At 40.9% G+C, this 24,490-nt stretch overlaps 1 protein-coding gene across 1 annotated transcript in view; it reads right to left on the bottom strand.

Moving 5' to 3' along the window:
• The window catches only part of LOC113416226 (amine oxidase [flavin-containing] B-like), a 96,824-nt gene that overhangs the window by 46,849 nt on the left and 25,485 nt on the right, over window positions 1-24,490 (bottom strand). The window contains exons 2-3 of the mRNA XM_087967571.1: window positions 4,087-4,181; window positions 2,453-2,590 (exon numbers count right to left, since the gene is read on the bottom strand). Of these exons, the coding sequence (XP_087823697.1) occupies window positions 2,453-2,590; window positions 4,087-4,181 (233 nt within the window). The remainder of the gene's footprint in view (window positions 1-2,452; window positions 2,591-4,086; window positions 4,182-24,490) is intronic.

The raw sequence follows: 24,490 nt of genomic DNA, 5'->3' as shown, positions 1-24,490 counted from the left end.
TTGACAAATTAATTAAAAATACAAGTTAAGCATGATAATCATATGTTAATAAATTGACCACAGGAAAGATTTTATGGACCAGTGTTACATCTCAATTTATTTGGTATCTTTAATAACAATGTCTGATGGAAGATATACAGAATTGTGTTCATTTAAATGTGCAGTAATTCAGGTTTGAAAGAGGGATTCTCTCTTTTGGCACCTTTACTTGTATATTCAGGATTCTATCATCAGGGCAGCAAAACTGAAACCTTGGAGAGTCTTCAGAGCCCATAATGCCTTAGACATGAAAGCCAGCTGGGTGATTTGGGGCTAGTCACTCTCTCTCAGCCTAACCACACAGGTATGGGAAAAGTAGAAGGAGGAAGGTATGTCCACTTATTTATAAAAAGTGTAAAGACAGATAATAAATAGTAAATAAGTAGCATAAGAAAACTATGAGAGTTAGATACTATCTAATAAAGAAGAGATTGATTACATAGGTTTTCATCTATTTTGGCTAGTACAGCTCTAACTTAAATCTTTTTTGGAATTAAAATATAAAAAGTCAGCATCTTTTTAAACTACTTTTGAAAATATAATTATTAATTACTTTCCCAACCCAAAGGACCAATGTCAAAAAGTCAAAACTTCCTAGACATGTGTCATAGAAGAATCTTGGTTGCATTTTGTCAGCATGAGACTGCATTTCTCTCTTACATCATGACAGTTGGAACCGAATGCCTTTTTTTTTCTTGTCTGTCTCATGTTTGAACGGACTGTTTGCCCTGAGATTCACCGCCTTGACACTGGTTGTTGGTGTTAACATAAGGGACAACTCTGCACTGAGGACTATTGGCTTTCAGCCTATCTCTCACATAGGCAGCTGTATATATTTTCAAGTTTATAGTATTTGCCAATGGAAGCAGTGGCAGCATTTAGCCAGGGTTCTACAGGGTTCAAGAGATATAAATATGAAGACATAGAAATATAATAAATACATATATACAGAATCTTGTGATTTTGATCCATGAATGCTCAATGAAAAATCTGATACCTGTCAAGTCAAGTCTGATAAAGCCATATATAAAGTTCTTAGAAATAATAGATTGCTTATTATGGAAGAATTAGAAATGTTCAAAATCATATCATTGGAATTATAATTTACAAAGAGTTAATTTTGAAGATTTTAAATTAGGGTAACTAAAACAATTCAGTACAAAAAGAAATATTACAACATGAAAATAATATTGGTATTTATGAATTTGATTAGAAAATATGGGAAAATATAATATTTAGGAATTTTTAAATTTAAAAAAAGAATTTCTAAAAGAAGGATTTGATGATAAATGTGAGATGCAAATTTCATGACAATCTACAGAGATCGGGTTCATGATAAGCTTTTAAGAAAAAGGCATATTGAGAAGTTAATTGATTTATGAATCAATAAGAAGTAGATATTTGTTTGAAAGTAGGCCTGTTTTTGTCTGCTGTGTTGTCTTCTCTAAAAATTGGCTCCATGCCAGGGAAAACAATGTTGATATTCCCTGATGATACTGTTTTGGTGGAATAATACTTGCTAATGCATGCATTTTTATAAAAGATTTAAAAGAAGATAATGGAATCTACTGAAAGTGTTTGAAAAAAGCACCTTTGGGACAATCTGAGGCTTAGATTAAACAATTATGTACTAAGCCCTGAGATTGGTTTGGAAACATAGCTAAGAAAACTTTCCATAAATTTAAATTTCTCGGTGGAGCCAGTGGGTGGATCTTTCTCCAAAAAGTTTGTTTTTACTAGAAAATTACACTTTTAAATTATATATTACTAAATTTTGCTCCTTATTTTTTGAGAGAGAAAAATGGAAAAAATTCACTATCAAACATAATTTTTGCCCATGAATTTTTGTGTGCAACACAGAGTGATTTGAAAGCCACAAGATTGGTATTGTGCACTACTTATGGTTCCCTGGTTTTTCTGAAGGCAATGCAAATAAGAGTTCTCTCCCCGCATTTTATCTTTACAAAATGCACTATGGTTTGGACTGACAATTGGTGTCAGCTATGTTAGCTAACACAATAATATTCATGGCTATAGGTCAACCGCAAAGACTTATTTGATAAGAGATACCTCCAAAAGAAATAGCCAAAATATTTCTGCCAACTAGTTAACATATATATCACCCCAGCTGTGTCTCTCTTTCAATCTTTATGCTAAATAAAACATTATGCCTATACTAACTTCCTAAAATAATACACATTGAAGAAAACTTTTGGAAATTATACAAATTGAAGAAAACAATTCAATCATACTTTTAGTCAAATGATGTTGCTGATTAACCTTCAGAATTCTTTCATATCTTGTTAATCTGAGTATTTAAAAAGCCATTCCAAATTATAAAATCTCAAAAATTATTAAAGCTTTGTGAGTCTCCCACATCATAAAAAAGAAGTAAAGAAACTGTTGCTCTTACGTTGACATGATCAATAAGATGCTCAACTTCGTTCACTTTGTAAGTCTCTAGTCCTAACTCCTTAGACAGACGTAAAACACGATTTTGTGTGGGTCCCACATATGCTCCTCCCAAGTCAACATACTTGACGTGCTTATTCTGATTGAGGAAAAAAAAACAGCATATTGGTAAATGAATATATATGTCCCTAACATGAATGGAAAAAAGGAAAATGTATGTCAATGTATCTATCATTGTACAACATTGATAATTTTTTGCATAATAATTAACAATGTCTTTTTTTGCTGGTCAGAAAGGTAATCTTTTAAGGAATCTGCACATACAACAAGGATCAAATCTTGGCTGAAAGAAGTATGATCCATTTTGATGAAGCTGTTCGTGCTTGGGTAAGGTTCATTTTTATTCATTTATTTGTTTAACCAGTGTTTATAGTTATCCACTCAGCATATGATTAAGAGTAGCATATCTTATTTAAAAACAAAAATAAATCCGTAAGATTTCATCATAAAAAGATAAAAAATATAAATCAACCAGAGATATATAGTAACATAAATGGTTGGGGGGAAAACTCATCCAAGGTCGTATCTTTCCCAAACCTGATGTTTGAATAAGAACTATTCTTTAATGCCCCCTAAAGGGCTTTGCTGTCAGGTAGATTTCAAGGGGTATGTTGTTCCATAGGGAAGGAACCAGAGGTGGTATTCCGCAGGTTCTGACCAGTTCAGCTGAAATTTTGAGTAGTTTGGAGAACTGGCAAATACCACCTTTGACTGGAGATTTTACAGTATCCTTCCCCTGCCATGCCCACCAAGCCACACCCACAGAACTGGTAGTAAAATAATTTGAATCCCACCACTGGAAGGAACAGCAACAAAGAAAGCACATCTTCTAAATTTTGCCAGGTAAGATAGCCTATATGGCAGGCCCTAAAACATACCGACTTTGTATACATCCTACTGGACAGATAGAAAAGATTTGAGACAGAGAGTTCTGCAAATAGGCTGGCTCTATACCACAAAGATTTTCATAAATAAGACCAGCAACTGGGAGTGAACTGGTAACCAGTGCAGCTTATGAATTAGAGCAGCACTCCCCAACCTTTGTGGCTTGGTGAAGGGGGGGAGAGGAACCAGATTGGCATGCACACACATGCACACAGGCGGCTGGTTGGCATGCACACACAGCTCGACTGCAAGTCAAGCTGAACGTGCATGTGCATGCATGCCAGCCCACCACTTGTGCAAGTTGAGCTGCATACACATACATGCTAGTTGGGCCATCCTTCACATGGTCCAGTTGTGAATAGGCCATGGCCAGATATTGGAGGTTGGGGACCTCTGAATTAGAAGAGTTAAATTGGGATAGCAAGAAGCACCCATAACTGTCCATGCCACTGCATCCTGAATCAATTGAAATTCCCAAGGGGTCATCAAGGGCAGTTCCATTAACAGTAATAAAGTGACTAAGGCATGAGTGACTGTCAGCGGGGCTACCTGATTAAAGGAGCAGATGCAATTAGATCATAACAGGCAGAGCCAATTTGAACAGCAAAATACTGGTGAACCCTACTTTTTCACATTTTATAGTGGAAAATTACACACAGAGAGAAAGATACACACACACAGAGTACTTACTCTTACTGTGTAAGTTCTGCCTCCAACCCTGTCTTGGGCTTCTAAGACTACAACATCCAGTCCTGAGTCATACAATAATTTGGCTGCAGACAAACCTAAACAACAATAGAAAGCTTCATTGTACAATGCCACAAAGATTTTCACAGTAATTTAAGTTTTGCAATAAATAAGCTACAAATAAAAAAATGTGAAAAACAGCACATTAGCATTAAATTAAGAATATAAGACCAAAATCTTAGACAAAGTATTTCCAAATTCTACTTTATTCTAGTTTTAGTTGATAGAATCTTGAAGGCTGGCAGGTGAGACTTTTATTATGCAACTGCCTATTTTAGTAATGAAGCTTTAAAATGGGTTCTCAGAACGTTGTCTTTCCATAACTTTTCACTTTTTTTCTCACTTTTTTCTCTGCTTAGTGCATATTGATAAGTAATGTAAGAACTGTCCCTTCTGAAGCACGCTATAAACCTGATGTTGTTCCAAGAGCTAAAGGAATAAAGTTTTATTCAGTGGACATATTAAAATGTCTAACAATTTGAATATTTAACATCAAGAACAGAGTTAATTAGTGTAAGTGTGAAGTACAGAACATCTAGTATTTAAGCTAGTGTTTTTCCATAATCTATTGAAATTCCCAGGGATTGAGCTTTTCTGGGTTTATTACTTGTGGGAGCAGATGTCCTTTTCCCCAATTTTGGAATGACAGGCAAAAAAAGGAGTTCAAAGGAAGAAGGCTTGAGAAAGGTAGGAATAAACAAGAGATCTACAGGTGATACCTCTAATATTGAGGGGGATCTGTGGTGGTTCCTCCACTTTCCTGAAGCTGCCTGATAAGGCCAGACACCAGGCTTTCACTGTAGAAAATTTAACTTTATAATAAATGCAACGTAATTTTTTCCAAAGAAGCATTTGAAAAAATGCTTTAAAAGTCTGCACTTAGGTAAAGATAAAGGTTTACCCTGTCCAGTTATGTCCAACTTTAGAGGCTGGTGCTCATCTCTGCTTCTTAGCCAAGGGAGCCAGCATTGTCCAAAGACATTTCAGTGGCCAGGCTGTTACCTTTCCACTGAAATGTTACCCATTTATCTACTCACATTTTCATGCTTTTGAACTGCTCAAGTGCTGGGGCAAGATTGGGAGCTCACCCAGTTGCACGGCCCTCAGATCTTGAAGCATGGCAGGACGGCTTTATGCTCCAAATGATAACAAAATTACTTTTTGGTAAAATTACATGTTCTAAGTTCTATATTACATACACACATACATGCACATACACACGCATGTACTGTAATGTATTACTACTTAGGATGTGTGCTTATGTGTTAATGAAAGGGGAGGAAATAGATAACGGAACAAATTTAATAAGATTTAAACTACCAAAAAGGAAAAGGGAAAAAAGGATTTAAAAAGAAAGAAAGAAAAGAACTATAGCACATTTAGATGGCGGATAAGGCCAATGCTCCGAGCGTTCATCAGTAACTATGGCAACCTGTTTCCAAACAGCTTCGCCTTGAAAGATTACATTAGAGGAGATTGACATTGTAAGAGCTTTTACAGAGCTGCAGAGCTTGTTCCCCATTCTCATAGGAATTTGATTAAATTTAATGTGTGACTAAAATGTCAGCAACCATGACTGAGGATTTCATTTTTTATTTGATAACATCAGAACTTGCATACAACCATAACATTGTTATAAAAGATGATGGAAAAGTAAAATAAGAAAAAAGTTAAATTCCCCCATATCCGACTCAATTCTATAATTCACTAAATATATAATCAGTTTTGATTGACTGTGCACATAGAACCAAAGAAAACATTTTTGTGGAGGAAATAGGATTTGTTTCATAAAATAATTAGATATGCTCAAAAACATTTCTTTCATTCTGCTACCGCATCTATTCATCCAACATTTGAACATATACAAAAGATGGAACATGCCAACTGAAATGCTGGCTAAAATTCATTTCTGGTTAAACTTTTAAAATCAGTTAATCCTTGTTCTCAAACTTGGTTCCTCTTAGAAAAAAAAGCAGAGCTTCAGATGGTCTCTTTTGGGTTTTTTTACTCAATTGTTTACAATGCTTAGGATTTGACAGGGGATTTATAGGAGATCCAGAAACTATTCTGGATTTATTTCTCATTTCTCACCATTGCCTATGGGACAGATCCTTTTCTTTTCTAAAGTATTTGTATATCATTCCTTCTGTTTCCTACAGAAGAGTTTTTAATCTCACCAGTTTAATCGGACATGCATTAGGAAGATTTTATGTAGCCTTCAGAAGTATCTAATGTTTCATATTATTGCTGGTCCATCTTTCATCTTCTAACTAGTCTATCAGGAATAATTCCATCCTGCACTGTTTTTTTCTTCCATTAGTCAACTTCCTAAGAAAAATGTTTCCCAACCCCGATTCAGAATATTAATTCCTAAGAAAATAGATGTAATCTATCTTCCTTAAAAGGTTTAAAGGCCCAGAACAGCTTCATACATTTTATTGAAGTTAAGATAAAGCATTTGTTCAGAAACTTTAAAACAGCTCATGCACTCTTGGGAAATAGGTTTGCATTCTCTCATTATATATATGCATTTATACACAGTATAAGGGAAGTGTACAGGTTCAACTAGGTGTACCTTAAATACCCATGGGAAAGAAAAACAGATAACATTTGCATTTCTTCTGTCCTTCAAAGCAACCCTTATTTACAGGGTAACAAATAATTTAATTTATTTAATGTGTCAAGCCCCGAAAGGCTTGACAGACATGGGGGGAGGGGAAAGAACAGAAATTGCCACAATGAAGGGAGCAACAGTGCAGCAATGACCAGTCTCCAGTCATCCACACAGCTAACTGACAGTTCTCCGAAGCCCAGCTGATTGGCGCTGGAGGACACAGCATGCAGAACTCAGAGACCAGAAATGTAGGCACTGGATGGTAGACTGCTGATAAGACATGGAATGCTGACATTGGTTGCTAGGGGGTGGGAAGGGGTGTGGTCTTGCCTATAAATAGATTGCTGGGAGGCAATTGCTCCCAGCATTGACTTTTCAAATGTCAGTTACTCATTTGTGCCATGCCTCAGGATTGAATAATCAGTCCAGGGATAATCCACAAATGAAATCCTTTTATTTACCAGTATCATAAACAAAGTTCAGTAAACGGAGTTTGCGAATAGTTGCAAGACTCACAGTAATTCAAGCAGAATGATGATCAAGCAAAAGGCAAAAGGAAAGCAAAGGAAATGCAAAAAAGAACAAACCAGGTTTCTGGCTCCATCTTATGGCCATTGGAGGAACCTCAGCCAATCACAATTACAACATTCTCTTAAAGATACAACAGTATTAAATGACTATCCTGGTTTATATATTGCCAGCCCAACTGTTAGGTGACTATCATTCCTAACATTCTCCCCTTTGGGTAGGACAATATATAAAACCTTACAGTTTAAGTTCATATTCCTCACAACAAGCCTTATGTTTTACAGTGACAAGCTTGGGCTTTCGTAAAATGATCTGCAATGTTATTCTCTGACATGCAGTACTCCAGCTTAATCATTTTACTTTGAACACATTGTCTCACACTCAGATATCGTAGATCAGTGTGTTTTGATCTTGTCTTTACGGCGAGATTGGAAGCCATCTGAATTGCTGATTGGTTGTCTTCATATACAACAATAAGTTCGTTTACATTACTTCCCATGTCTATCATTAGTTGTTTGTAACATACTAAGTCCGTACATAATAGAGACAAACATGAGAATTCAGCCTCCATTGTTGACAAGCTTAGATGTTTTTGTCGAATAGACCGCCATCCAATTAACACCTTTCCTAATAACACTACAGTATCTGACGTTGACTTACGTGTAGGTACGTCTGTAGCGAAACTTGCATCGGCACATGCAGTTAAACTTAGTTCATCCTTAGGCTCCAAATATAATGCATAATGCATCATTTGTTTAAGATATCTCAACACACATCAGTGCCTTTCAGTAGGCTCAGAGTTAAACCTAGCTAACTGGTTGACACTATATGCTATGTCTGGCCTAGCCCAATTACTAAGATAGGATAAAATAAATGATGGCCGTCCATTTACTCGGAGCCAAGCCGCACTAAAAGCCTCCAATACAGGAAACACAATGTTGCCAGCCAATCAAGACAAAAAAAGCTACAAAACAGACAGAAGATATTAGAAACACCAATCAAGCAGAACACAGCAAACTCCAAGACCAATAAACACAGACCAAGACTCCCAACCAATCAGGATGAAGAAAAAACCATTCTGGCACAGCGTAGGCTAGCACCAAATTTAAAACAGAAATGGCTGTGAAAGTCTGACTCACAGACGAACCCAATACAGAAGCCTGATGATGGCAGATGAGATTCTGCCGAAACGTTGCTACAACTTTAAAAGCACAACTATAATGACATGGGAAAATACCCGAACAAAGCTGAATACCATACATACATACATACATACATACATACATACATGTATGTATGTATGTATGAAGGGAGCAATGTCGCAGCAACAACCGGTCTCCAGTCATCTGCACAGTAGACAGTTCTCCAAAGCCCAGCTGATTGGCGCTGGAGGACACAACATGCAGAACTCAGAGACCAGAAATGCAGGCACCGGATGGTAGACTGCTGTTAAGACACAGAATGTTGATGTTGGTTGCTAGGGGGTCGGAAGGGGTGTGGTCTTGCCTATAAATAGAGCACTGGGAGGCAGTTGCTCCCAACGCTGACTTTTCAAATGTCAGTTACTCATTTGTGCCATACCTCAGGATTGAATAAAAAATACCAACTGTTTCCAGGGTTTTTTCGCTTCTGAATTCTCAAGGCCTGGGGACTTGGACACTTGAGATAATGTTCAACAAAACAGCAGGAACAATTATCAGTTTTAAAGTTTTAGAGAAGAGCTAATTCTCCAGATTATTTTCATTCACAGGATTTCAATTAATAGCCACTAATATGCTTAATAAAGTGTCTACTGCTTTATCTAGACAATAAAATAAATCATGACAAAATTGAAGTGGGAAAAGCTAGAGCTTCAAAGCTGTACAAAAGGCTAGGAGGATAGGGGCTTCCTGAACTTCAGGAGGCAGAGTGTCCCATAGGGCAGGGGCTGCACAGAAAAGGCATGCTTCTTAGCTCCCATTAGATGATGATACTTGGAGGAAGGAACTAGGAGTATGCCCACCCTATCTGATCTGGTAGGATGGATATATGTCCTTAAGGAAAGAGAGTCCTGCAGTTAATATTGCTCTGTGCCACATATGCATTCCCTTCCCTCCTTCCAGAAGAAAAAGGAAAAAGAAGAAAATAAAGAACCAAGAGTGGAAATGGGATAATTTTTTCTCCTATAAGCCAGAGGTGAACTTTTTTTTTTACTTGTGGACTTCAAACTCCCAGAATTCCTGGGAGTATGGTTGGGTCAGGAATTCTAGGACTTAAAGTCACAAATCATAAAGGGGCCATAGCTCCTCACCCCTACCATAAGTTATAGAGAGAAGAGGAGATGAGAGAAAGAGAGGAACAAAATTGGATGGAGAAGGGCTACATGGAAGAAGTATCTGACCAGGAAAGAAAAGTTATTTCTAACATTTGGACCTTACAACAGTAGGTTATTTGCCTATTTATTCTATAGCCTCCCATCTCAACCCTGGGGAACAAACAATAACTATTGTTCAAAGTCATCTTTATGGCAGAACTTGTAACTGTTTGTACATTTCACTCATTCCTTTGTCTTCAAAAGCTTTTTCTTATCAGTAAATAAGCCCTTCCTCATTACATGAATAATTATTTGGTGCAGACACATCTTTCTATCAAGTACATTAGGATGTGGTGAGCCACAGGTTCCCATCTCTGTTAAGAGAAACCCTACATGGGTCAACATATTTTACCAAAACCTTTTCTGATAAATTTATCAGCAGTTCAAATCAATTCCCTCTGTGATCAAAACCAGATCTGATTACATCTCTTACACGCTACCTTAACATCTGCGAAAATGCTTCCTTGAAAACATGAGCATCATCTTTGCAGAGACTCTAAAAAAATGTGATGCCTAATGAGAGAAAAAAATGGGACAACTCTTTTTATTTGCAGGTAAGACAGCCAATTCCCCTAACCTTAGGGTTTTTTCCCCCCATTTTTCCAATATCCATTTATTGTATTACACTGTCTGAGATTTGGATTTAATAGCATTGAGATCATTAAAACTGTGAACACATTACAAATAATCAGATTACTGAACTGCTACTGAGATATTGAACTTGACATTAAGCACCTTTATAGGCCCCAGAATTATTCAATTTCACATTCCATTTCTCAGTTTCCAAATTGTTTCTTTATGTACTTGGAAGTTAAACTACCAAGTTAAAGAGGAGGCAAGAGGGCAACAACAGATTTGGGATCAGAAACTAATTGTTCAAGAACTTCATGAATTAAATTATTAATTTAGTTCATCATCATTAAATATCATGAAAATGAACAGAAAGAATGAAAGAATGTTTTCTACTTTTATCCATATGCTTGATGAGATAAATACTTCCCATCATAGACATGGTAGTGGGGGGAGGGGGAGAGAATAAGCATTTTTAAAGCCAATATTTCACTTCATTTTAGATTATATCATTTCTCTATCAATTCACTAGTTGCAGGAAGAAACAATTGCAATAGAATCAGTCAACAATTAAGTTTCATATGATAATGCATGCATTTTAATAACTATTTTCAAATGTCAAAAATTATAAAATTAGTCCAGGAAACATGTAGTTTGTATTTCTACATAGATGTACAAATCAAACTATGCATACACATGTTGGGGGTTGGGAATGTAATTTAAGTATTGTAACATTGGATGCCACTCTTATGTATGTTGACCTGAACAAGTTCACACATAATAAACTTATGATGTTTCTCACATATATACTCAGTACAAAGGGCAAAATGGAACTTGCTCAATAAATGCATTCTTTTATGTCTCCTTTTTATGGGATTCTGATAAATTTTTATATAAGACATAGGAGTAGTTGAAGTGAAAAACTTGCACAATGTCCCAAAGTTGCTTTTTCAAAAGGCAACTGAATTTTGTTGCCTTTTGAAGCCCAGTCCAGTTGCCTTTTGAAAAAGCACCTTTGAGACAACTATGATCTGGATAACTTAGAATCTCCATAGACATTAAGCTTGCACAATGTGTGCATATAACTCTAGCAATTAAAAATCTTTATTTTTTCCAGAGTGGAGATGGTGACCACTATTCTTCTGCCATGTATGAATTTGTTTAATCCAGTTCAGTACATTCAATGGGAAACAAAAGGCTCTATAAGGACCTGCCTCAGCTATCTTCTCAAGAAAGCACGACTCTTAAAACAAATAGTATTTCAAAAGGAACTTTTACTGAGAGAAGTGATTGCAGAGAAGTCAGGTGGAGTCTGAAGATTCCCATGCAAAGCATTAAGCTAATTTCCCCTGTTCAACCCCACCCAGTGCCCCATGTCCACCAGAGCCAATAGGATGCAGCAAAGGTGTTATGAGAACTCCAAGGCGTGATAGTGATAGGTCATCCTTGGGACTCCACAACCTTGGCTGGAACTGGCTGGGAGGGATTCCATCCTGACAGTCCAGTCCCCCTCCCTAATTCCCATGTGGTTACAGCAAAAGTGAAAGCAATCAACCCCCAAAAGCATCCCCCCTCCCCTTCAGAATGGCAGAATTCTGGCAGGGACCTGACATGCTTCTTCTAAAAGAAGTAGATCTGCACTTGGAAGAAAGAAAATAATAAAATGGGGGGAAAAACAGCTTATGGTCATTTTGGTTTAATCAGGTTATTGTTTGCAGAAATGTATCATTTATCTACCCATTGGTTCTGGGCCTCAGGAAAATCTTTCCATGCTACTAAGTATTGGATTTTGCCCCTGTGCGTGCATGAATCAAGGATCTCTTTCATTTCAAAATGTTGTCATGACCCCATCAGAACCCGGGTCCAAGGGGAGATGGAGCCAGGGCCAACAGAGGGGGATGGCACAGACCCTGTGGCACAGGATGATCAAGTGAGGGGGGAAGAGAGGGAAAGGGCATACAGTGGAGCAGAGGAGTGATGGAGCTTCAGAGCCGAGCAACTGCCTCCCCCACTCGATTTCCAAGTGCACATAATGGAAAGGAGTCAGCACAGGTTAGCCCAATTACTCGGGAGGAGGGTGTCCCACCCCTCCTCTCAAAGCTCACCTGGGAAATAGTATTTAGGGAGACACTGTGAGGAGGGGCTTTTGCCAGGAACAAATGTTTGTAGTGATGACCCATAGTCTCTCAAAATAACCCAAAACATATATTAAAGTCCGGTAAGGCCTTCAACTTAACTTCACTGTTTTATTAGGCACAGTTTATAGTCACAAAAGTAAATAATGAGGCAAAAAGAAAATCAAAACAAACCGCATTGATGAGAGTTCCGAAGCAAGCCAAGATAACTAATCATAAACTCCAGGAAAATAACTGAGGAGAGTCCATGGGAAGAATGCCAGCAAAGATAAACCTCTTTCAAAGTAAACACTAAACTTTGACTTCAGCAATTCTGACTGCGTAGTTACAAACTTATATACATAGCTCCCAGTTGCAAGCCATGAGGAGGATCATGGTAATCTCCTCCTGAGTAAACCTCGCTTTTCCCTGATCCTCTCCTCCCTGTGTGACCTAGGATAGATAGGGGATGGGCCTGAATCCTCCTTTGATTGCTCAGCCGGCCACTGCCCTTCCCCAGCTTCCTCCACCACCTCTGAAGCCACACTCCCTGTTGGCTGTTCCCCCTCTTCCTCAGAGTCAGTCTCCACCAGGGGCATGACAGTTTGTGTCAAGTTCCAATTAATGTAATCATCATAAAATTAACTCAGAGGCATTCTAATTCCTCAAAGAATTATTTTATTCTAATTACACATCTTGGCACGAACTGGTGAAAGCCAGTACTGAAGATTTCCTGGGCTTCCACGTCACTATAATTGCATTCCAACAGAGCAGCAGTTGGAATGCAGCTGACACATTGCCCAGCTATGTTGCTTTGGCTGGAGCTTTATCCACCTTGGTTCTCCCCAGGGGTGGGATTCAAATTTTTTAACTGGTTCTGTGGGTGTGGCCTAATTTGTGGGTGTGGCTTTGTGGTCACATGACTGGCTGGGCGTGGCTTGTATGTAAATATTGTAAATATTCATGTAAATATTGAATTTTTTATTTAAAAAAGAGCAACTTTTACCCAAAATCAGGCAAAGCAGGCAGGCAGATTGAGTTGCTCACAGAATCACAGATTCATTCAGAGATTTACCTTTCTGCAATCTTATGGCCTGAGTGCACTGAAAAATAGAAGCTTCAGTCCTAAGGAAGGTTCAGCTCTGCTATTAGATTAGCTAGAAAGTAAGAAATCCAATTATTTCCTGCTTCCTAGCTAATCTAAACATCCCAAGCTGATAGTTGGAATAGTTGATTGGGAACAGTTGGTCGGGGAGGGGGGAGGAAAAATAGCAATTTACCAAAAATTAGGCGAAGACACAAGGCAGGCAAGTTGGATGGCGTGCATGCCAGGTAAGGAGTGAGTGGGGAGGGAGTGGAGGGGTGAGGCCAACCAGTGGCATGATTTGCCAGTTCTCTGAACTGCGCAGAATTGTAACAACCAGTTCTATAGAACCGGTCGGACCAAGTAGAATCTCACTCCTGGTTCTCCCCCCCTCCATTTCTCAAGTGTGTCAAACTGAACTCATACAATTCTACCACCAAACTAAATTTAGGCTTGACAGTTTGTTTTTGGATTACACACCCCTGGCTTTCACTCACATATTTTGCCTTGCTGTGAAGACTGCTTTTGCCTTGTTTCAAGGACTGCTTTGCCTTGCTTTGAGGACTGTTCTTGTCTTGTCCTAGCCTTAAAGACTTTGCCTTCAAAACTGGCCTTGTTTTATGCCTGGACTTTTGGCTTGTGGATTGGCTGGGTAATCTATGAACTGTTGTTTGAGCGACTGAGGATGGAGCTTTACTGGTTTGTTTAACCATTCCCAAGAGAAATGAAGAATTCTCTGGAGGCTAGCCTAAGCATAACCACCTAAGTAACAATGTTGTTCCCCTTCCACCATAAGCGGTTCAGGTACAGGTGAAGGGGTTGGTCTTAATGGGGAAATCACCATAGGTTTTAACAAACTGCAGTGGAAAATGGTGAATTCTCCTCAATGACTTGGGCAACTCTAGTTCTACTGTAACTGGGTTAATAATGCGCTTGATGGGAAAAGATCCTATAAATTTAGGTCCCAACTTTTTTGTAAAGATTGAAGAAACTGAGTGGATAAATACATTTGGCCCCCAACATTGATTTTTTTTTTTTTTAGGTTCAACCCTCTTCTTATCAGCCTGGATTTTATAAACTTCCCTGGCCTCAGCAAGTGCTTTACGTACAACTGGCCATGTGTTTTGAAGTTGACCCATCCACTCTTTCAATGAAGAGATTACTGGATCTTTTACAGGTAACTCGGGCATAGGCTTGTATTCTTGTCCCATCGACACTCAGAAAGGGATGAAACCAGTGCTGCTATGCACTGCATTGTTGTAGGCCACTTCAGCAAATGGCAAGAGGTTGGTCCAATAGTCCTGTTGGTAGTTTATAAAGCATCCAAAGTACTCTTCCAGAATCAAGTTCATTCTCTTAATCCTGCCATTAGTTCATGGATGATGGCTAGAGCAGAGTCCCTAATCGGTGGCTAATAAGTCCAAAAAGGTTCTCCAGAACTTAGAATTGGACCCCTCCCCACCCCATCAGAGATAATTCATTGTGGTTCTTCATGTAGATGGCAGATGTGGTGTAAAACATTTTTTCCAACCCTTTTGCAGTGGGTATCTTCTAACAAGGAACAAAATGCATTTGTTTTGAGAATAGGTCTGTCATGACCCAAATTATTGTATTTCCTGCGCTTTTGGGAAGCTCTAAATGAAGTCCATACAGATCTCTCTCCAGGGCGCTGAAGACTCAGCCACAGTTTAGAGGAGTCCTGTTGTTTTCCCTTGTCTTTGCTTTGCCAATACACAAATAGGGCAACTGGAAACATAGCTTTCAATGTCCTTTTTTAGGGAGGGCCACCAAAACTGTCTTTTGATGAGATGCAGAGTTTTCATGAACCAAAAGTACCCTGTCAATTTTGAGTTATGGCATGCCTGCATAATTTTAATTCTCTGACTGGTACATATAATTTACCACCCAGGTCAGTCCATCCTGGATAGAGCAGACGTTTTTATGGCTACCAAACCAGTCATCGTTCTCTAGGGCTTTCTTGAAAACTGTCAGAGTAATGATGATTTAATAGCTGACCAGCTGCTGTAAGGTTGTAATGCTGTAATACTGTAATGATGATGCAATGGTAGCAATGAATCCGCATGGCTGCAGCTGTCTTTGCTCGTTTTCCTGCATCAGAATGGCCCCCACCGCTACATCACTGGCATCAGCTTGGATGGCAAAAGGTTTCTTGTGGTTGGGGTCTTTAGCACTGGTTCGGTGGCGAAAAGTCACTTCAGCCTTTTAAATGCTGCCTGACAATCCATAGGCCATTTTAGTGGTTGGCTGGATTTAGCCTTGTCCCCTCCCTTCATTTTCAACAGGTTGTGATGGGGAGGGCTATCTGAGTGAAGAAGGGAATGAACTGCCAGTAAAAATTGGGGAACCCTAGGATGCTTTGCAGCTGCTTCATAGTACATGGTTGCACCCATTCCAGCACTGCTTGTACTTTTTCTGGGCCCATTTCAATCCCCTCATGGGAAATTCAATATCCCAAGTAATTGATCTTGTCTTGATGGAATTCACACTTAGATAACTTGGCATATAACTTAGCAGTATGGAGCTGCTGTAGGACATCTCTGACCAGTTTCACATGCTCTGTTTTTGTTTCCATATAGATCAAAAGGTCATCTACTGTAAATAAGTAAGCATCTCTTTGTACAGGTGTTCACGCAACACCTCATTAATCAGCTGCATAAATACTACAGGTGCCCCTTGCAACCCAAAGGGGAGCATTTTAAACTGGAAACAGCCAAGTGGGCGGTTAAAAGTAGTTTTCCATTCATCTCCCTGTCTAATTCTGACACGGTAGTATGCCTCTTGCAAGTCCAATTTTGTGAAAATCCTCCCCTTTGCCAAATGAGCCAGCATGTCCTTCATTAGAGGAAGGGGCTACACATTTTCCAGGCACACAGCTTTGAGCTTGCAATAGTCTACACAGAGATGAAGAGACCAGTCCTTTTTCTCCCTAAACAGGACCCGGGCTGCCACCCGGGTTCATGCCAGTTGAATAAAGCCACTAGCTAAGTTCTTGTCAATGAAGGCACAGCTAATCTAACTCCCTGGGGGCCATCAAATAGAATTTCAGTTTTGGTAGCTTGGCCCATGGGATGATTTCAGTAGCCTGTGGGTTGGTGAGGGAGGAGCTTATCTGACCCCTTTTCACTAAACACATTCCTCAGGTCTCGGTATTATCTGGGGATGACCGGAAGGTGTTTCCCTTGTGTTGCCACTTCCATTTCCCAGTGTAAGGCTCACAGGGCCAACTGCTCTCTGCTATGCAGGCTGTCTCAAAACTCTTTGGTGTGCTCTGCTACTCACTAGTGCCCCTGCCGTGCAGTTTTTTTTGCAGTCTCAGGCTTTGTGATTAGCTAGGGAGTCTTCGAATGTCATTTTAGAACTGTCATGAATTGGTTGAAATTTCTCAGCTCAGGGGAATTTGCATTGTGGAAGGTCATCATCCACCTGGTGGCGGCCATTTCTAACACCAGGGCGACAACTCTAACCTTGGCTCCTTTGGTAGGAACTTTGTGGCCATACCCTTGCATGTAGTTGAAAATGTGGGCCAGGAAAAATTCCAGTTGTTGAGGGTCTCCATTGAACTTCATGCCAATGGGGGGGGGGTGACCTTCCATCTTTGGGGACCTGTGCCATCCACTGGTCTCAGGACATTCACTCCCCCTATGCCTCTTGGTGGGATCCCCAGCACTGTTGCTGCCCCTGCTGGGGTTGCAGCCGCTGTTGCCATGGTGTCCAGGGATGAGGTTTTCCCATCTCCATCCTGGTCATCGTCTCCCAACATCCGAGCCAATGCCATAACACCTTTGCATTTTCAGATTCTAGAAGCCATCCATCATATGTCGTATGGCTTGCTTCATGAGGAGATCAGCATGGTCAGGTTTGTCCCCTTCCTCCTTGTCATCCTCCAGAACCTCCAACTCATCTTTCCATCCCTGCCAGTGACTGCCTTTTCTCAATGATCCAAGGCTGGATCTGGTTAGGACCAAAGCAAACATGCTCAGTAATCAAAAGATAAGCAAACCAAACTTTATTCCTCAAAAGCAGTCTGGAGCCTTGGTACGCATTGAGTAGGAAACAGAGTACCTTGCAAAGTCAGCACTGAGAGCTCTTGCCTCCCAGCACACTTTATAGTCCAGGGACCACACCTTCATGCCATCCAGCCACACCCACCAGTCACCCAGCATCTGGTAGCTGGCGGTTGCAGCCTTCTCTTCCCTCCAGCATCAGTAGCAGTCCCTCCCTGCCGGAGGCATGTTTCAGGCCTCTCACACCTTGGCAGCAACATTATTTCCCAACTGGAGGACTGACCATCAGAGCAATCAGCTGGTGAGCAATCAGCTGGTGAGCGTGTTTTGGGCCTCTCGTACCTTTGGTGGTGGCAACATTCCTTCCTGACAGGAGGCCCGACTCTCAGAGCGATCAGCTGGCAAGTGGCTGCACAGCATAGCACCCAGAAGTCCCGCTACTGCAGCCGCAGTCTTGCCCGTCGCTCCCTCAGCTTCATGCTGCTTCATTGGTTGTGTATGCCCACCTCCCACTCATCCCCCAGGTATGGTGAGCCCCAGATCGGCATCTCCCCCCTACCAGCACCGCACATGGAAGACAGGAGACAGAGACACTAAGCAGGGCAACACTGTATGTATCCCCCCAGTTTGTGAGGATGTTTCCAGTGGAATTTCCTAAGCAACCATGTGGCCCTCATGTCCTGGTCTGCCACCCATGAGGCATCAATGAAGAGGTATCCTTTCCACCATACCAGGTATTGTAGTTTGCCTCTATGAAGTCGGGAGTCTAATACCTGGTCTATTTTGTACCAGTCCCCCACTACTGGACCCAGTGGTGGGGGAAAGGGCCAGATATTGGAATCCTCCACAAGTGTCATGCCTCTGATGGAGACTGACTCTGAGGAAGAGGAGGAACAGCCAACAGGGAATGGAAGTGTGGCTCCAGAGGTGGTGGAGGAGGCTGGGGAAGGGCAGAGGCCAGCTGAGCAGTCAGAGGAGGACCCAGGCCCATCCCCTATCCATCCTAGGGTATGCAGGGAGGAGTGGATCAAGGTAAAATGTGATCTACTCAGGAGGAGAGGGTCATGAGCCTCTTCATGGGTGGGAGATTTGTATAAGAGTGTGGACCTGCATGCTAACAGATGCTGGAGACAATTAGTGTTTTATTTCTAAAGAAGGTTTATCTTGTTTGGCGTACTTCAACAGACTGTCCCTGGATATCTTCCTGAAGCTGGCAATTATCTATACTGGTCTATCGAGGAACTTTATTCAATGTGGTTTGTTTCTGGTTTTTGCTTCTTTATTGGCTCTTTGAATGTGAACTGTGTTTCTTGCCTTTGAAATGTTATTTTGAAAATAGTTTACTCCTCCACTGTGAACAATTAAACAGTGAAGCCAAGTTGAAGGCATTAAAGGACTTTTATTTACGTTTTGGATTTTGTTATATTTCTGATATACTCTGGGTCATCACAACAAGTTTCAGTAGGCTTCTGTGGAAATGGGGTGAACCCTCCCTAGCAAGGATGGGAATTTTAACTCCATGGTAACAATATTGATCACCCTAACAGTTGGGAAAGGGCTCAGGTATTTCGGGGCCAGTTTCTTCGAAAATACTTTCAATTTGAAGTATTTAGTTGAAAGGTACACCCAGTCCCCCACACGAAAGGGTTTGTGGGAAACCCATTTTTTGCCAGCCTAAGTGTTATGAGTCTCATCCACTTTCTTCAGGGCCCTCCTCATAGTGCTCCATACTTCCTGTATCTTGTTCACCCACTCACTTGGTTACTGGAGGAAGAAGGGTCTCAAGGCCACTCAGGAATGGGCATGAAATCCATCCTTTTAACCACTTGAAAAGGGGTGAAACCAGTGCTACTGTGCACCGCGTTATTGTATACCATATTCACAAATGGAAGGAGGTCTACCCAATCTGTTTGTTAATAGGTGACGTAACACCTCAGATATCGTGGAGATAATAGACTTGTAAGACAAATAATTTTCCTAACCATCTCGCTGAAGACAGTCCAGAACAAGGTACGAAATGGGCTTGTTTGGAGAAGAGGTCAGTGATCGTCTATATCACTGTGTGCCCTTTATTCTCTGGCAGTTTTACAATAAAGTCCATGGTGATCTCCTCCCATGGCCAGGAAGGATCAGCCATGGACTGTAAGAGTCCTAGGGGTTTCCCTGGCTGAGGTTTCATAGTTGCACAGACTGGACACCTTTTTACATAATCCTCAACCTCATTCAAGGCCACCAGAACTGACACCTGGTGAGGTGAAAAGTTTTAAGAAACCCAAAACAGCCAGCTTGCTTAACATTATGGCACTGCCACAGCACCCTGACCTTCAGCGCATGTGGTATGTATAGTTTGCTTCCCTTCCATACAAAGCTGTCCCTTTGGGTGAGTATTTGTTGATTCTCTGGGAACCATGGGTCAGTTAGCAACGCGGCCTGTAGATCATGTGACAAGTCATCCATCGGACCCCTGACCATCACCTGTGCAGTTTGTTGGGAGGGAGGAATGATGGCATGGATTACTTCTTCCCAGCGGTTGTTGTATTGGGGTATCCACGACAGAGCATCTGCCAGGAAATTCTTACAGGTGACGTACTTTAGAGTAAAGTGGAAATATTGGAAGTACTGTGCCCACTGGACCTGCTTCGGGAACAACCAACACAGAGTTTGTAGTGCCTCAAGGTTTTTTTGTGGTCTGTCCAGACCTCCAGGAGATGCTGCCACATCAGCAATGCCCACCGCACAACAAAGCCTCCTTCTCCCAGATCACCCAACCACATTCTGTCTCAGTGAGTTTGCGGGAGGTGTATGCACAAGGCTGCAACTGACCTTGTTCATTTCTTTGCAACAGGATGGCTCCCACGACCATGATCAGCTGGCATCCACCTGAATAACAAATGGTCATCCTGCATCAGGATGTTTCAAGCCAGGCTCCTTGGCAAATAGGGATTTTAGCATCTTGCAGGCCTGTTAGCAATCCATTGTCTACTGGAGTGGTTGCCCAGGTCAAGGTTTCATTAGAGTGTGCTTGGTTCGGAATAGATCAGTCAATAGCAAGGCCACCCTGGCAAACGACAGGATGAATTGCCGATAAAAATTGCCAAAGCCTAGAAAACTCTGCAATTGTCGGTACATTTTTGGTGCCTGCCACTCCAAAACAGCTTGAACTTTATGCGGATCCATTTCCATCCCAGTGCTGGATATGCGGTAGCCCAAATAGTCTAGCTGGCTTCAGTGAAACTCACATTTGGATAGTTTCAAATATAAATTTGCCATCAGCAATTTCTTCAATACTTGCCATACCAGTTGGGTGTGTTCCCAACTCTGGCACCGTGCCTTCAGCCATCGCGCTAGCTTCCTTCCTTCTATCTGTAACTGACTGGGAGGGAATCCATCCTGAAGTCCAGTCCCCTAATTCCCATGCGGTTACAGCAAAAGTGAAAGCATTCAAAGCATTCAACCCCAAGAAGCATCCTCCCTCCCCTTTGGAATGGCAGCGTTCTGGCCGAGACTTGACAGGCTCATTAATTTTTTTAAAGATATCTCTGGAAGTCCTGATCAAGGGGAAAAAAGAGGTGGGTTGGTGATCAGAAGTGTCTAAATTATTTTCTGACTCATATGTTCATTCATATTGCTTCTACTGGATGGTGAGAATATACATCCTGCTAGAAAACAATAAAAAAGGAGAGAGCAAGATAGAAAGATGGAGAGTATGAATTCAAAGTAATACATCTGATAATTTGATCTCATACCTCAGAAAACAGCTATATGAAAAAAAGATTGTGTAACTTGCTTCAATATTTGATAGTTTTTTAGCAGGAATTAAAATCTAATTAATCTTTATGTGTATAAGCTGTGCAAGCAATTACACTCTGTGGCATGAACTATTTGATCAGCTGCTTCATAGTGCTGTAAGCCAAGCAGAACTTATCTGACCTTTAATCATATATAAATAGCAGCTGGGGTGACAGATCAGAAGATGCATGAAGGAAAGAAGTCCATCTGAAATTGTATAATAGAATAATGGTGTCAGATCCATGTATCTGTCATTTCTTCAATGGAAGAAGAAAAGGGGTGGGTACTGATAAAGAAATCCTTTTTAAAAAGATAAAGAGGTCCTTTTTGATGTAACCTGAATATATTTAATCTTATATCAAATTTGTATAACCTACACATGATACAATGGAGGGATGAAAACCAGATGGCTGGAACCTATCACCTCTGGGAGAGACAGCCAGGGGATGAAGGGACCATTAAAATTCCACAGTGAGATGTGTCCTGGGAAACCCTGAAAAAGATTGTTCTAAAAAGGGGGTGGGAAAATTAGATATGCCTTGGGAAACTCTGAAAAAGATCATTCTAAAAAGGGGGTGGGGAAAATTAACATGTTGGCTCTTTGTTTTACTAAATACACATCAAGATAAGGGGAGGGGTTTTAAACTCTCTTATCTATCTCTGCATGCCTGAGGGACCTTAGAGGCTGCTTTAAATCCCTACATGAATTGTCTCATCTCAATAAAGGATTCCTTTTGATACGTTTGGTTTTCAGAAGTTCATTCTTGTTAATTGAATGGGAAAAGTTCTGTAGCCTGACATAAAGCAGTGTCTGCAATAGAGGTCAGCCTAGAGAGGATTTTTTTTTTCTAAAAAGAACCTTCGCTCTACTGAGGGGCTGTATGAATGGTACCTGATGGCAGAGGAGACAGACATTGACATGACTCGTAATTGGTACCACAGTGGTAAGCTTTGGAAAAGATCCCCACCCCAGGGGAAATGGGAAATTTTCAAACCCCAAACCACCATGACTCCAAGAATGTCTGGTTGTTTTAAGTGTGGAAAGGAGGGACACCATGCAGCAGAATGCCGTTCGAAAATCCCTGCCAGAAAGCCAGACCACCAATTGGGGGGGAAACCTGGAACACCCAGTTCTCGAGGAAAGGAGACTGGTCTGAGAAGCCAAGAAGCTGTGGGATTCTGATCGCCCCCCCAACCCAGAGGACGAAACCCCAATGTTCCGTGGAGACATCAGCCAGTCCAAAAGCGATCCGGAAGATGACCCACTGGTAAGTGACCCAATTGAACCAATCACTCTACCTGTAAGACTGTTCATCCCTAGCTGAAGAAAGGGGAGGAAAGTTGCAGCGCTACTGGATTCGGGGTGTACCCGTTGCCTGATCAACCCCTCCCTAACAAAGAAATTGGGAATCCAACTAAAAAGATTGATGAGCCCCATTGCCTTCTGCCAATTAGATGGAACAATAGCGAGGGGGGGGGAAGCCAGCTACGTTTGTCATAGAACCATTGAAAATAAGACTAGGAAACCATAGTGAGATGCTCTCATTTATTGTAGCCCCAGGGATGGAAGGGCTGCTAGTCCTAAGTCTCACATGGCTGCGGAAATGGAATCCAAAAATAAATTGGAGGAGAGGAACCATACAATTCCAGAGAGACGTAGTATCTGCAAATAGCTCAGAGGAAAGGATAGAGAAAGGAACAGAGGACAGAGAGTCAGCCATGACCGGACAGTCGGCTGAACCCATTTATATCCCCAACGAGTACTAGGATCTGGCCCAAGCATTTAGCGAGGAAGCTTGTGATGAACTCCCACCCCATTGCGCCACAGACTGCGCTATCGAAATCCTACCAGGGGCTAAACTCCCAAAACCACAAATGTACTGCATGTCTCCCAGAGAACTAAAAGAACTCAGAGCATTTATCGATAAAAATCTAAAAAGGGGCTTCATCGAACCCACCTGTTGAGGTAATTCCCCATTATGAGAATGAGCGCATACAGGGAGACGTATTTGAGAGAAGTGTTTGAATAATACACACACAGCACACACAGCACACAGATACACTGTACAGTAAATGTAGGTTTTTACTTCCAGAAGCAAAGTTCAAGATAAGCAGTCCAAAGTCATTCACAGGTTAAATCAGTCAGGTTTCAGTCCAGGGATAATCCAATAACAAAGTCCAGTGTCAAAAAACAGTTCAGTATCAGACTTATATCAAATCCAGGAATAGCAGTCAATTAGAAGGAAAAATGGAGGAACGGCAATACTCTCCAACAGAAGGAAACAGAGACTCACTCACTTCTGAGACTAAGTCTAAGACAACCCAGGTTTCTGGCTCCATCTTATGGCCATTTGAGAAACCACACCCAATTACACTTTTGCATATTCTTAAAGATACAGTTTAAAAATGTTTATCCTGGTTTATATATTTTCAACCCAAATACCTGTTAGGTAACTTATATTCGTAACACCACCCGACCAAAAATAGCTGCCCCAGTGTTGTTCCGCGAAAAGATGGCTCCATACGTTTGTGTGTAAATTACAAAAAAATAAATGCAATTTGCATAGAGAATATGTATCCACTCCCCCTCATGAAGGACATGTTAGCCCACCTCTCAAAAGGAAAAAATTTCCAAAGTGAGACCTACGAGAGGCATATTACTGCATCAGAATAAAGGAAGGGGATGAGTGGAAGACAGCTTTTAACACCCCATTGGGATGCTACCAATTTAAAGTGCTTCCTTTTGGACTGCAAGGAGCGCCTGCCGTGTTTATGCAATTGATCAATGAAACTCTTCATAATTTTTTATATAAAGGGGTTCTAGTGTATCTTGATGATATTTTAATCTACACGGAAACGATGGAAGAACACATCAAGGTACTCCGTGCAGTCCTCACAAAACTCTTAGATGCTAAACTATATGCAAAACTCTCTAAATGTGAATTCCACCAAGAAAAAGAATATAGAATATCCCACAAGGGAATAGAAATGGACCCACAGAAAGTAAAAGCTGTCATCGATTGGACCCACCTCACACCCGCAAGCAACTGCAAAACTTCCTGAGGTTTGTGAACTTTTATCGCCAGTTCATTCCAGCTTTTGCAAACATCGCCCTCCCTATCACAAACTTGCTAAAAACGAAGAGAGGGAGAAACCCAAACCAAGGCAACCTCTTGTTTGGACAATGGAATGCCAAGTGGCATTTGAAAAACTCAAACGTCTATTCTCAGCAGAACCGGTCCTTAAGCACCCAGATCCTGAACAACCTTT

The sequence above is a fragment of the Notechis scutatus genome, chromosome 5, assembly GCF_049901735.1.
Source record: "Notechis scutatus isolate UNSWTSFEM ecotype Mainland chromosome 5, rNotScu1.2, whole genome shotgun sequence".
Lineage (NCBI taxonomy): Eukaryota > Metazoa > Chordata > Lepidosauria > Squamata > Elapidae > Notechis > Notechis scutatus.
This window is presented reverse-complemented; position numbering and strand designations above follow the sequence as displayed.